The sequence below is a fragment of the Manis pentadactyla genome, chromosome 10, assembly GCF_030020395.1.
Source record: "Manis pentadactyla isolate mManPen7 chromosome 10, mManPen7.hap1, whole genome shotgun sequence".
NCBI lineage: Eukaryota > Metazoa > Chordata > Mammalia > Pholidota > Manidae > Manis > Manis pentadactyla.
In genome coordinates this window covers 125,901,452-125,914,296 of record NC_080028.1, presented here as the reverse complement: position 1 = coordinate 125,914,296, position 12,845 = coordinate 125,901,452, and the positions used below count along the sequence as shown (strand labels likewise).

General features: G+C 46.2%; 2 protein-coding genes across 2 annotated transcripts in view; both read right to left on the bottom strand.

Moving 5' to 3' along the window:
- Nucleotides 1-1,856: 1,856 nt before the first annotated feature.
- LOC118929955 (olfactory receptor 1F1) lies at nucleotides 1,857-3,665 on the bottom strand. Its single transcript, XM_036920612.2, has one exon. The coding sequence runs from the start codon at nucleotides 2,998-3,000 to the stop codon at nucleotides 2,062-2,064; it is 939 nt and encodes a 312-aa protein (XP_036776507.2). The 5' UTR covers nucleotides 3,001-3,665; the 3' UTR covers nucleotides 1,857-2,061.
- Nucleotides 3,666-6,756: 3,091 nt separating this feature from the next.
- LOC130679213 (olfactory receptor 1F1) overlaps nucleotides 6,757-12,845 on the bottom strand; it is a 38,307-nt gene continuing 32,218 nt past the window's right edge. The window contains 2 exon segments of the mRNA XM_057487684.1: nucleotides 6,757-8,843; nucleotides 8,845-9,604. Of these exon segments, the coding sequence (XP_057343667.1) occupies nucleotides 8,661-8,843; nucleotides 8,845-9,600 (939 nt within the window). The 5' untranslated portion in view covers nucleotides 9,601-9,604 and the 3' untranslated portion in view covers nucleotides 6,757-8,660.

The window sequence follows — 12,845 nt, the reverse complement described above, 5'->3', positions numbered from 1 at the left end:
AGTATACTTGGTGCAGCTAGATAAACACAGCTGGAAGTTAGTGTTAAAAACCGCTTGGGGGTGGTGGGGGTGGTACTGACAGTAGAAGTTGCTGAGCACCATTCCAGTTTCTGCAGAGGTGTGAGCATTTTAAAGGGAGCAAGATAGCGGGGCCATGAGCAGTCAGGGAAGTGGCCAATCACACAAAGCTGGTGGTGGGGGCGGTGGCTACTCCTTGTGAAACCCGTCTGCGCATGCTCCTGGGATCAGAGGGCAGATGGGCGCCTGTAGTTAGTCAGTCACCCTCCTACGGAGGTGAGATGGGCCCTATTTTCAGGTGTTCCTGAAACGAAGAATACATTCTTTTAGCACCGTTGACTTTCCTGAGGCAGGCGCTTCAAGGGCGCAGGGTCATCCTCCGAATGCGGCCTGGGGCTGCTGGATGCCCTGGCAGCGTCTGTCCCGATCTGTGAGGCCCAGGGTGGGCTTGCTCCAGAAGAGGAGGATCCTGTCCAGAGCGTGGTCACGGAGGGATTGTTGCCACTAAGAGAGTAAAACTAATAAAGTACTCTGGTTTTGGTATGAATAAAATTTTGGAGTTAAAATAATGTGAGTTTCACTATACCTACTTCAAATTTTTAAAATATTTTTTCAACTATTTAAATGCTTTAGAAAAAATACGTTACAACATGCATAAGAGGCTTCGTATGGCTTGGAATCTCTGATGTAAGGTGGCAGACAGCTGACCCAAGCCCATCAACTCCTTAGGGAAACTTTTCCATCTTCTTCTCCAGTAACATCCCCGTATTGAGTCATTTACATAATTACGTATTCAGGTAAATAATAATTGCTGAGCAACTACTCCATCCCAGGTACTGTTGATAAAACTGGGTCCCTGCATTCATGGAGATACAGCCTAGTAGGGCTGGGGGGACAGGAATGAGTCATTATTCCTCAAGGCACCGGCTTCTGCTATTTACTCACTATTTATGAAACATGCTTTACATGAACCAGACCAAGGCCTAACACTGAGTGTATAAATGTGGATAATGATACATTCCTGACCTCAAAGGCTTTATATGCTCATGGTGGAAGACCCAAGAAGAACGGAAGGTGACTACATCATGAGCCCTCATGAATGGGATTAGTGCCCTCGTATAAGAGACGCCTCAGAGCTCCCTTCCCACCGTCATCATGGGGGACACGGTGAGAAGAGCCAGCTGTAAAGCAGGAACAGGCCCCCATGAGCCACTGACCCTGCTGGAGCCTTGATCAGGGGCTTCCAGCCTCCAGAACTGTGAGAAGCAAATGTTTGGTGTTTAAGCCAGTGGTCTTTGGAATTTTTGGTGTAGCGGCCTGAATGGAGTGACAGGCACTAAAATTATGAAGCATTCTTTGGATTCTGTGTGAGCCTCAGGAATGTGAATTATGGTAAAACAACCAGCCCTCTCTGCGAAAGAGCACGTGAGCCCACAGGATCCTCCCGGTGACGGTTTCTCACTTCAGTTGTTACTAACAAAGAAGGACATCAGATTTCCTCTGAGGGTCTCTAGGCTCTCTCTACATGATGAGCAATTGTCAAAGACATCCAAAACAGTGTGACTGTCAACTCAGAAAGTTACGTTACAACCCTCTGGGGAAGTTAACGGCGGAAAATGACAATGCTTGGGTCACAGTCAAGAGATTCTGATTTAATTGCCATGTCCAACATCAGTCTGTACCTGTCAGAGCCCCGTGAGTGGTCCAGCATGCACCCAAGGTGGGAAACCACTCCCAGAGACTCAGAGAGCACTTCCAGAAAGGAAGTGCAATAATATTTGTTACATAAAACTTTTCCCAGTGATCACATAGAAAGGTAAAACTTGGCCTTCGTGCAACATAGTTTGAAATACAGTATGTAGAAGCAAATATAATTACCTGTTTAAAGGAGCATGGCTGTACTTAAGTCCGAGTCCACTGTTAAGTATCTATTGAGAGTTTTATTGTAAGTTGTTTGCAGTTACTTTAACAAGTAGATTGCTACACGTAAATGAGTTGGCAAAGATGAATACGCCTGGGAAGGATAAGCCCCTTGTACTCTCATCAGGAAGAGTGTGTGTTCCTGCCAGTCATTTTTAGCAGGGACCGTTTCAAGTCCCTGTTCCTCAGGCTGGAGATGAAGGGGTTCAGCATGGGGGTCACCACCGTGTACATCACAGTAGCTGCAGCATCCTTCACAGACGAGTGTGAGGACAAAGGGTTGAAATACACCGCGATGATGGTGCCGTAAAAGAGGGAAACCACGGCCAGGTGGGAGCCACAGGTGGAGAAGGCTTTCCGTCTTCCCTTTGGGGATGGGACTCTCAGGACGGCACTGGCGATGTGGATATACGAAGTCAGGATGCAAACAAATGGGGTGATCATGATCAGGGCCCCCTCAGTCAGAATCATCACCTCGTTGAGGCGTGTGTCAGAGCAGGAGAGTGTCAGGAGGGGAGTCGCATCACAGAAGAAGTGGGGGATGGCATTGTCTGCACAGAACGAGAGTCGAGCCATCAGCAGGGTGTGCAACAGGACATTCAGGTTGGCAATGACCCACGACACAGCGACCAGCAGGGCACAGCGCTGGGGGGTCATCTTCGTTGTGTAGTGTAAGGGGCGGCATACGGCCACAAAGCGGTCATAGGCCATCACAGCCAGGAGGAAATTGTCCATGTCCACGAACATGAAAACAAAATACATCTGCGTGAGGCACGCGGAGAAGGAGATGCTCTGACTCCCGAGTATGTGGTTGGCCAGCATCTTGGGGACGGTGGTGGAAGAGAAGCAGACGTCCACGAAGGACAGGGTGCTGAGGAAGAAGTACATGGGGGTGTGCAGGCGGGAGTCCGCGCCGACGGCCAGGAGGATGAGCAGGTTTCCCAGGACCGTGGCCAGGTACATGGTCAGGAAGAGCACGAAGAGCAGCTGCTGCTGCTGGGGCTGCCTGGAGAGCCCCAGGAGGAGGAACTCGGAGACGCCCGACCGGTTCGCCCCTCTCATGGTTGGGGCCGGACCCCGAGGAACAGATGACAGTGAAGTTGGAAAGCCAGGTGAGGATGGCTAAGATGTGAGAAGTCAGGCTCCAGACAGGGCACATTTGCCAATCGGTTCAAAGAGTTGCTAAGACGGGCTATGCCCACCCCACCTGCACTCTCAATTTCCAGCGCTAAGTTCTGATGTTTTTCCTACTTGATGCACGGACTTTTTTTGTACTGGAAAACACACATTCCTGAGAAACAGACAGGTATCTACCCTGCTTGACTCTATGACTGTGTGTGTCTCTGCCTACAGTGTCCAGTTCTCTCCCCCACCCTCCCAGCTCGTACACAGCTCATAAAGAGACAAGGGCTATGGTGGATTATTGCTGGGTTCATCTCAAGCAATGGATTCAAAACGCCTACCATTAACCTCCTGTGTCTGGAAGATGTCACAGAAGAGGTTCCTGAAAGAATTTCACATCATCATAGATATTAATGTCTCCACTGCTGTTCCCCCACCCTGGGGGAGGTCGGCACTATCGCTGTCACCTCTGCATAACTCATCAACGCTTGTCTTCACTGTAGAAACTGCAGTATCTGAGGAGCGTCGGCAGGTACTGAGTGAGTGAGGAGCAGGGGTTCTCTGTGTAGGAAAGATGTTCAGGGCAGTCACAGAGCGGCATTGACAGGAGCTTAACAACCACCGCGGCAACATTTCCTGAGGGCCTCATTAGAGACAAGAAAAGAATAATTGTCTTATCTAAGGTTTAGATGTAACTCTTCAAACAAAACTTAAAGATATTAGAAATGATGTTGCCTTGACGGAGACAAATCCCAGACAAAAATCCCCAGGGATCTCAAACCTGGGACCTGGTGATCTGGGGTTGTGCTCATAGAAAGGGGAATTCAGTTATTAAATCCTCATTCTCCTCACTTCTGTTGTTCAGACCAGGGGCTAGTCCTGTGTTTCCTCTATAACCCGTGCTTTTTTATGCCTGGTTATCTTCAGAGAAGGTTAGGGAGGCCTGGTCTCCCATTCTCCCTGATCTCAGATGAGAATACTGAGCGCACATTCCATTGTTGAGCTTAATCTGGGAACATGTCTGGATAAAGGATAGCCTGATTCCAAGGGAACTTCTCCCCAGGAGAACCCAGCATGCTGTGATTTACCAACCCCAGGCCCTAAGGGCAGATACCGTTTGGAATGTCTGTCCATCTCATACTGTTTACCTTTCTTTCTGAATGGAACCCTCAAATCCACATAGTGACAGTGGGGAAGCTGGAAACCATCTTTTTACCACATCCCCTCCCCTTCATCATAGCTGCCTTCATCAAGGCATTCAGAACTAGGATTAAGGGAGAGCTGACGCATATCACTATATGTCCTGGCTGGAATGTGTAAATCCAGCCCTATTCTATCTGCCCGATGCTATGCCATGGACTGAGGAGCAGACAGGGGCGGGAGAAACAAACACATAGAAAGAAGACGGTTTGGGGTGGAGAAAATCCTTATTGATTCCTGATTCTGGGTGAGAGTCCTTTCCTGATAATTGACTACATTACAGTGCATTTCATTTGGAAATAATACAAACCAATTGTGCTTAATTTTAGCAGAAAAGGTTTCATTAAGACTATGGAGTCCATCAATGGATGAGAGCATAAACAAATTACAGTCTATATATATAAGGGAGTATTATTCAGCCATAAAAAGGAACTAAGTCCTAATATATGTCACAACATGGGTGAGCCTCAAAAGCATTTTGCTCAGTGAAAAAAGAGAGAAAAGGTCACATATTGTATGACAGGACATCCAGGTGGCAGGGCCCAAGAGTCAGATGTTTGGGCCTGTGGCTCAGGGGTGGGTCTGGCTTCATGATTCAGAAGTCATAAGCACATGGCTACGAGAAGGAAGGTCATTGCCAATGGGGAAAGAGTAAAAAAGGAAAAAAATCCAAGAAGAAAACCCATGAAGACAATAACGTACCCTGTGATCTGTAAAGACAGGCACAAGGAGACAGGAAACAAAAGAAGGTGTAGTCTCAGAGGCCAAGACCTAAGTTTCAAAAGGAAAAAACCCTGTTCAGGTGATGTACTATCACAGTGACAGTGCGCAACAGACCCTCCGACCCCAGGGGCTGCAGACCGTGTGTCATCTGGGCCTGGCACCTGGCTGTGGTTGGGCTCGCATCTGCTGTTCGTGTGCCCTCTTGAGTCTCAGACTGGAGGGGAAGTGGGGATCCAGAGCGCATTCTGGAGGGGCACCGAGTGCAAGAGGGCAAACTGCTCGGCAAGCCCACTGGAAGCCTCTCCTCAGGTCACCAAACTAACACCCCCTTGGCCAAAGCAATTCATGTGGCCAGACCCCCAGGCAAGGGTCACAGAAGGGCACTCCATCTGCCATGAGGCCATGGAAAGGCCATGGATACATAACTGTATTACAGGGAAATGAACGAGCGAGCTCCGTAACTCATCCTACCGCAAGAACCTGGCGGTAAACAATGCCAGTAAGACAGTAATTAAGTAAAGAACTAGATGGCATTGAATATATTTTGTAAAATTCTTTTTTAAAGAAAACACTAAGTGATGTTTTTAAAGTATATTTTATAATGTGGTAAGTGCAAGACAGTCTGGCGGTTGCATATGTGTTTTGGCCAGCCAACAGGCTTAGTTCTTACTGTTGTCAGAGTACATTTGTAATTTAAATGTGAGCGAAAGGAGAGGGCACAGAAATATTCAGCATGCAGGGGTTTAGATATTTTTTCTTCTTGATAACTTTCTGCGTTTTCCAAAAAACTTCCTCAGTAAGCAATGTCAGGAACTGTGAAGAGTCTGAAACATCTGTGAAAGTTAACAAGCTAGTCCTCCTGTTTTCTGGATGGTGGGAGAAGACTTGAGGCTCTTGGGTCAGCAACAAAGGGCTTCATTACTCACAGCGACAGCAGGCACCAGAGTACCAGCATTTACACTAGTTCCTAAGTCCCAGGTCCCACAGAACAACTTGAATAAGGCCAGGTGGCTCCTGCACACACAGTAGGTATGTTAGAGGAGAGAATTCCCAAGCTTAGGAAATACAATCTTTTGTAATTGGGCATAAGCTTACCTGACCTTTGCCCCAGGAGGAGACATTTATTATACTGGACAGTGAAAAACCTACCCATTGCTGTGGAAAGACACACCATTCTATCTTCCAAGGACATCCACTATGCAAACATCCTTGAAGAGATGGTCTAGAATAAAAGCAATGAATGTCCCTGGTCACAAAATGTGCAGAAAAACAAGAGACCCATGGAGAATTGTCTCCCACCAGGCATGTATTAATTTTACACTCATAAAGTTTTGTTCATTTGTCTTTGACAGTGATTGGGAAATGGAGGCATTCATTGTTGACTATTTTTTCCAGGTGTAGGAGTGTACTCTAATTTTTTGTCATGTACTAGAAGCTTTAAAAAAGAAGATGTTGATATACAGGGTAAGAGCCCTTTAAGTCAACTACTTCAGAAAGTCTGAGAATGAGCCAACACAAGCCGAAAGGATGTTGAGCTACTGACATTAATATTAGCCAAACTATGCTTTAAGAGGGAAAAAGGATTAAAGAGGACAAAGATCGTTTTGTTACTAAAAGGTACAATCCATAATGAATGTATAACATGAACGAACCTCGATGCCCTCCATAACCCAAAATCAAATCAAAAAGTAAAAGCTATTCACATATAGAAAGAAAATAGTTGAAATGTTAATTATAAGACTTTAGAGATAAATCCATAAAAAGTATTAAGTATCCAAGTGTAATCTTCATATACATTTATTTGAATTCCATTTCACAGTTATACCTGTGTCTTAGAAAAAACCTGATTGAAGTCTGTTCCACACAAAAAGACCCCAAGAATCCAGGGGATCTCAAAGTTGGAAGGGTATATCTGGGCTGGGCGCTCATGGGCAGAGCTGGTTTGACACCGTGGAGCTGGATGCCTCTGGGGGTGTAGCCATCAGGGCCCAGAGTCAGACTTTAATGGAGCATAAAGTAAATGTGAGCTCAGATGGCTGTGACCTGAAGCCATAGGTGCATCCCAGTGTGGCCCCCAAAAGGATGTCGGCCAGCAGCGTCCATGCGGTAGCAGTGGGCCTCCAGCACACCAAACAACATCAAAATTCAGGAGCAGTGCTGCGTGCTGGCGACTCACACAGTCATGCCAATGGACAGGTCCAGCTTCCAGCTCTCTCTGATCACCTGGTAGAAAGTAGCACTGGCTAACTCCTTCCAGTGAGCTTCCGGAGCACTCTGATGCCAATAGGGAGGTACAGCGCCCTCTGCAGGTAAGGCCAGGTGACACGGGGCACAGATAATTAAAGAAATTAATGGTGACCATAACGTTTACTCCAAGCTGGAGAAATAGTTCACATAGGATACCTGTAGCGTCAAGGGACACAAACAAAGATCTATGCACCAGAAGTGTGCAGCAGCATTATTTATAGTACAAAACCACTTGGAATTGTTCAGTCAGGGAAAAGATAAATGATGGTGCACCCGTGAATGGGCAAAACTTTCTGCAGCTTTTAGCCCCACATTTCTAACACCTTCACTGCCATGGGAAGGAGGCAGAAAACTAGAACACAAAATTATATGGAAAGAAAAAAAATTATATGGAAAGATTGCAGCTCCCTTTTCTAAAACTATCTTCATTAGTGTTAAACTGATTATTTTGGAGCAGAAAGGTTATAGGTTAATTTAGTTTTCTTCTCTGATGTTCAGTGTTTCATAGTGTTACCTGTCAAGTAGCAAAAATTATGTTTTTTAAAATGGGCATATTTTAAAAGCTCCTTCTCAAGTAAGAATGTCCAAATGAAAAGAGAAGGCAACGTGTATTCATCTATTTTTTTTTTCTTTCAGCTGGACACGAGCATAGCCTCAGCGTAGGAGCAGTACCAGACCCCGGGTACAAGGTGAGTTGTATGCGAGTTCAGGAACGAGGGGTCCCATAACCTATGGGAGGACTGAACCAAAGAAAAAGGGGAGGGGAAAAATCAACCCGAGAGAAAACAGAGCTCGAGAGCCAGAAGAGCCGATCGCGCGGAGGAGGTCGCGCCGTCTGACTCGGCTCTTGAAAGTGCGGGAGGGGTTTGCTCGTCCAGGAAGAAAGCGGGGGTGCTGTCTGCGCAGAGGAAGCGCAAATGCTGGTTTGTATCAGTAGATTGTGAAAGTTTCCAGGCGATTCGAACATTCAAAACTAATAGACCACTTTTAATACAGTAATCGCTGTAATGATCACCTTCTTTTTCCAGTCCCTGGGATGGCAGCTGAGGCTGCGTTCTCTAACTCATTCTGTGAAGACAAAGGTGTTTTTGATTCAGAACTATGTGAAATCTATGTAGTCTTAATCTGTAAAAAATAAAGAAAGTCCCTTAACCTTAAAAAAAAAACAGGCCACTTAAAAGGAAAAACTGATGCTGGGTGTAAAATAATTTAAAAGCAAGTCATTAAAAAGTAGTCTCATTCTTGGTAGAGGCAACAGGGTTACAGAGCATTAGGTGCACAAATAAAATAAATACTGCCTTCTGCGTGTCCCTAAAACAGATGTCAATATGTTTGTTTCCAGACTGTCTTTAACAAAATAGCTGCTACCTTGTACCTAATTGATGAGATATAAATTGACATGAGGACGAGATTCAGCTTTTGTTCTCTCATCAGACAGAAAAAGTCTTTCCACCAAGCACTTTTCTGAGAGCTGTTTTCAAGTCCCTGTTCCTCAGGCTATAGATGAAGGGGTTCAGCATGGGGGTCACCACCATGTACATCACAGTAGCTGCAGCGTCCTTCGCAGACGAGTGTGAGGACAAAGGGTTGAAATACACCGCGATGATGGTGCCCGTAAAAGAGGGAAACCACGGCCAGGTGGGAGCCACAGGTGGAGAAGGCTTTCCATCTTCCCTTTGGGGATGGGACTCTCAGGACGGCACTGGCGATGTGGATATACGAAGTCAGGATGCAAACAAATGGGGTGATCATGATCAGGGCCCCCTCAGTCAGAATCATCACCTCGTTGAGGCGTGTGTCAGAGCAGGAGAGTGTCAGGAGGGGAGTCGCATCACAGAAGAAGTGGGGGATGGCATTGTCTGCACAGAACGAGAGTCGAGCCATCAGCAGGGTGTGCAACAGGACATCCAGGTTGGCAATGACCCACGACACAGCGACCAGCAGGGCACAGCGCTGGGGGGTCATCTTCGTTGTGTAGTGTAAGGGGCGGCATACGGCCACAAAGCGGTCATAGGCCATCACAGCCAGGAGGAAATTGTCCATGTCCACGAACATGAAAACAAAATACATCTGCGTGAGGCACGCGGAGAAGGAGATGCTCTGACTCCCGAGTATGTGGTTGGCCAGCATCTTGGGGACGGTGGTGGAAGAGAAGCAGACGTCCACGAAGGACAGGGTGCTGAGGAAGAAGTACATGGGGGTGTGCAGGCGGGAGTCGGCGCCGACGGCCAGGAGGATGAGCAGGTTTCCCAGGACCGTGGCCAGGTACATGGTCAGGAAGAGCACGAAGAGCAGCTGCTGCTGCTGGGGCTGCCTGGAGAGCCCCAGGAGGAGGAACTCGGAGACGCCTGACCGGTTCGCTCCTCTCATGGGGCTGGGAGCCGGGGCTCAGGGGCAGGCAGGGCAGGGAAGATTCACGAGCCTGGAAAATGATGGTTATGGTGGGGCGAGTAAGAAGGCGGAGAGGAGAAAGGCTGTGTGACGTAGGCGAGGCATCACCACCTTGCTGCTGTGTGCTCGGCCCGGGACAGCCCCCCGCACTGCCACTCCTGCATTGGCACACCGAGGGCAGTGCCTCTGGGAGGACACCGAGAGGTTGTGACAGTGGGTTTGTTGTCAATCTTTTATATGTTTAAACTCTCTACCATAACCATGTATTTTTTAAAAGTAAGTTTCATAAAACACTGCAGATGTAAGAGTATTTATAGATATTTAAACATTTATGAGCGCTGGAGAGCACTTATGTAGATGGTTACCATGGAGACTGACACGGAGCACACGATACAGGGCTGGCGTCATGCACATACATCATCAGTGGTGCTGCCTTGGAAGACATTTTTCAGTGCATCACCTCGAGTCGGAACATACTGCACATTCCTAACACGTTTGCTCTGAGGATGACATCAGCGATCAATCAATAATTGTCTCCAGGGGGATAATGATAACATTGCTGCCGCTACTTCTGGGCTCACATTTTCAGAGCACTTTATAGAGCTGAGTCAGCCTTTCTTGACTATGTCCAGTGATCTCCCTACGTCTGATTTGTAAAATTGAAATGGAAATGTCCCAAAGGTGTGGGCAGAATCCAGCCAGTTCATTTTCCCTACAGTTCAGGATCTCAAAAACAGACAAGAGACATACTAGTCAGACTGGGACAATTGCAAGGACGTGCTGGTGACCTCAGAGCTGTTTCTGAGGCTGCACTTAAAAGAAAGACGTAGTGAGGAGTTCCCCGCAAGGTTTTACACCTTATCCCACAGTTTTTTATTAGTCACCCCAATCTGACTCTTACCAGGGATGAATGGCAGTCTTCACAGTCACCAGGAGTCCCAGGCTTGTTTTGCTTTTCCCGACCTGGCCAGAGATTATTGGTCTGAGAGAGAGGGTCTTATCATTGAGGTTTTCCAGGCTAAGTCTGCATGAACAAGGGCTGGTTGCACAGACTCAGCCCTCAGTTCTGGAAGGAAGTTTGGTGGACTCACAGGCCCAGCTCTTTACAGGAGCCTCCATGGCCACTAGGGTTATATTCCCTGAGAGCCTCATTAAATACAAGCAGAGAGCAATTGCCCCTTCTCCTCACTGGGTTCTTTTTTTTAAAATTTTTTATTAAGGTATTACTGATATACACTCTTATGAAGGTTTCTCATGAAAAAACAATGTGGTTACTACATTTACCCATATTATCAAGTCCCCACCCATACCCCAGTGCAGTCACTGTCCATCAGTGCAGCAAGATGCCACAGATCCACTATGTCCCTTCTCTGTGCTACACTGTTCTCCCCGTGACCCCCCACACCATGTGTACTAAACATAATACCCCTCAGTCCCCTTCTCCCTCCCTCCCCACCCGCCCTCCCCCACCCCTCCCCTTTGGTAACCACTAGTCCCTCTTGGAGTCTCTGAGTCTGCTGCTACCCTGTTCCTTCAGTTTTGCTTCACTGCTATACTCCACAAATGAGGGAAATCATTTGGTACTTGTCTTTCTCCACCTGGCTTATTTCACTGAGCGTAATGTCCTTCAGCTCCATCCATGTTGTTGCAAATGGTCTCACTGGGTTCCTTTGAATCCAACATTGATAATAAAGACCTGTCACTGGAGTTATGTAATTACTGTTTCAGGATGTGGCAACATTGGAAATGATGTAATTAGCAATGACCCTTCTGCTGGAGAAAAATCACAGCCATCTATTTTATCCGCCACCCAAGCTGGGATGGTATCCTGTTGGGAAATATACATGCTGCTGATTGGGATGAAAAGAATAACCTTTGGATTTACATGATCTGTATTCAATTTCCAGGTCCACCATTAGAACTTGTATGACCCTGAGAAAGCTACCAATTTTCACAGAATCACAAAGTGTCACCATCTGTAGAGTGGAGAAATAATATTCACCTTGTAGAGTCATATATCTTAAATGAGATAATGTATGCTAAAACACCTCATGATGCATGACCTCATCAATGCACTGGGATAGGACTATGCTCTCTAGGTGGAGGCTAAAGGTATTAAGTGATATTTGCATTCTTCACTCTCTGCTCTATCATCTGTGTTCTGGATAAATTTCATTCAGAAATAGTGTCACAGGTTTATCTTCATATGTCAATAGTCATCTTTATAAGGGGCCAGTTGACAATTTTTTATTCCATATTTTAATTTGGGGGTAAGTGAAGAAGAAATAAGAGTTATTTCTGAGTCCATTTATAAATTGGTAGAATGTGGACACCAATGAGGAATAGAGAATTTCTAAGTCCAACAGGTATCACTCACTCTTTGGTTCTGATGGTAATATTTGGCTTTAAAGTGCCCAGAAAGCTTTTAATCTTATGCACTGTGAAGTTTACTTTCCTGAGTTAATAATATGAAAGAGTTACTCATAAAAACTATGCACCTGGATCAGTAGTGGAAGTCGGATCCCTAAAAAAAAAGTTCTATGGAAACCAGTGGTTTCCTCTAATCCACTTTGGGTTATTTACACGCAATATTCCTCAGGCTGACTATAGTGTCTTAACAAATGTCATTCTTCTGCTACCAGTAACTCAAGATAAGTAAGTATCTTGGGGCTATAGCAGGCCCTCATGTGTCCATCAGACACACGTTATCACACATCAAGTTCCATTCGTTCTATCTCTGCAAATAGTAAAACCAACAGCAACAAAAACCCACAAAGTTAATTACTGAAGATCTGGGAAGGAGGGGAAGACTAGATACTGGATTGGTAAAGTCATTGTTTGCAGGTGATAGAAAACCACCTCATATCAGCTTAAGGAGATAGGGAATCTATTGGTTGATACAATTGCAAGGTGTTAAGTTTTTGCACAGCCTTTGTGTTTCAGGCAGAGCTAGATTCAGGGACCCAAATAATGACATCAGGACCTGTATTTATCTCTCTACTCTGTTGGCTTCTGTTCCACTTCATACTGCAGAACATTCCTCTCTGTGGCAGATAAAATGGCTACCAGGAGCTCCAAAATCATGTCTTCCCAGACTCGCACTCACAGGGCACACAGAAATTCTGTGTACTAGTGCTTATTTAGTGACTCCAGGCAAGGCTATGACCATCTCTTCTTGGATCATGTGCCCAAATCTGAACCAACCATACTGAATGGAGAGTGGA

Excerpts from the sequence above, each read along its gene's own strand:
- LOC118929955 (XM_036920612.2), bottom strand. The coding sequence starts at position 3,000 with ATGAGAGGGGCGAACCGGTCGGGCGTCTCCGAGTTCCTCCTCCTGGGG.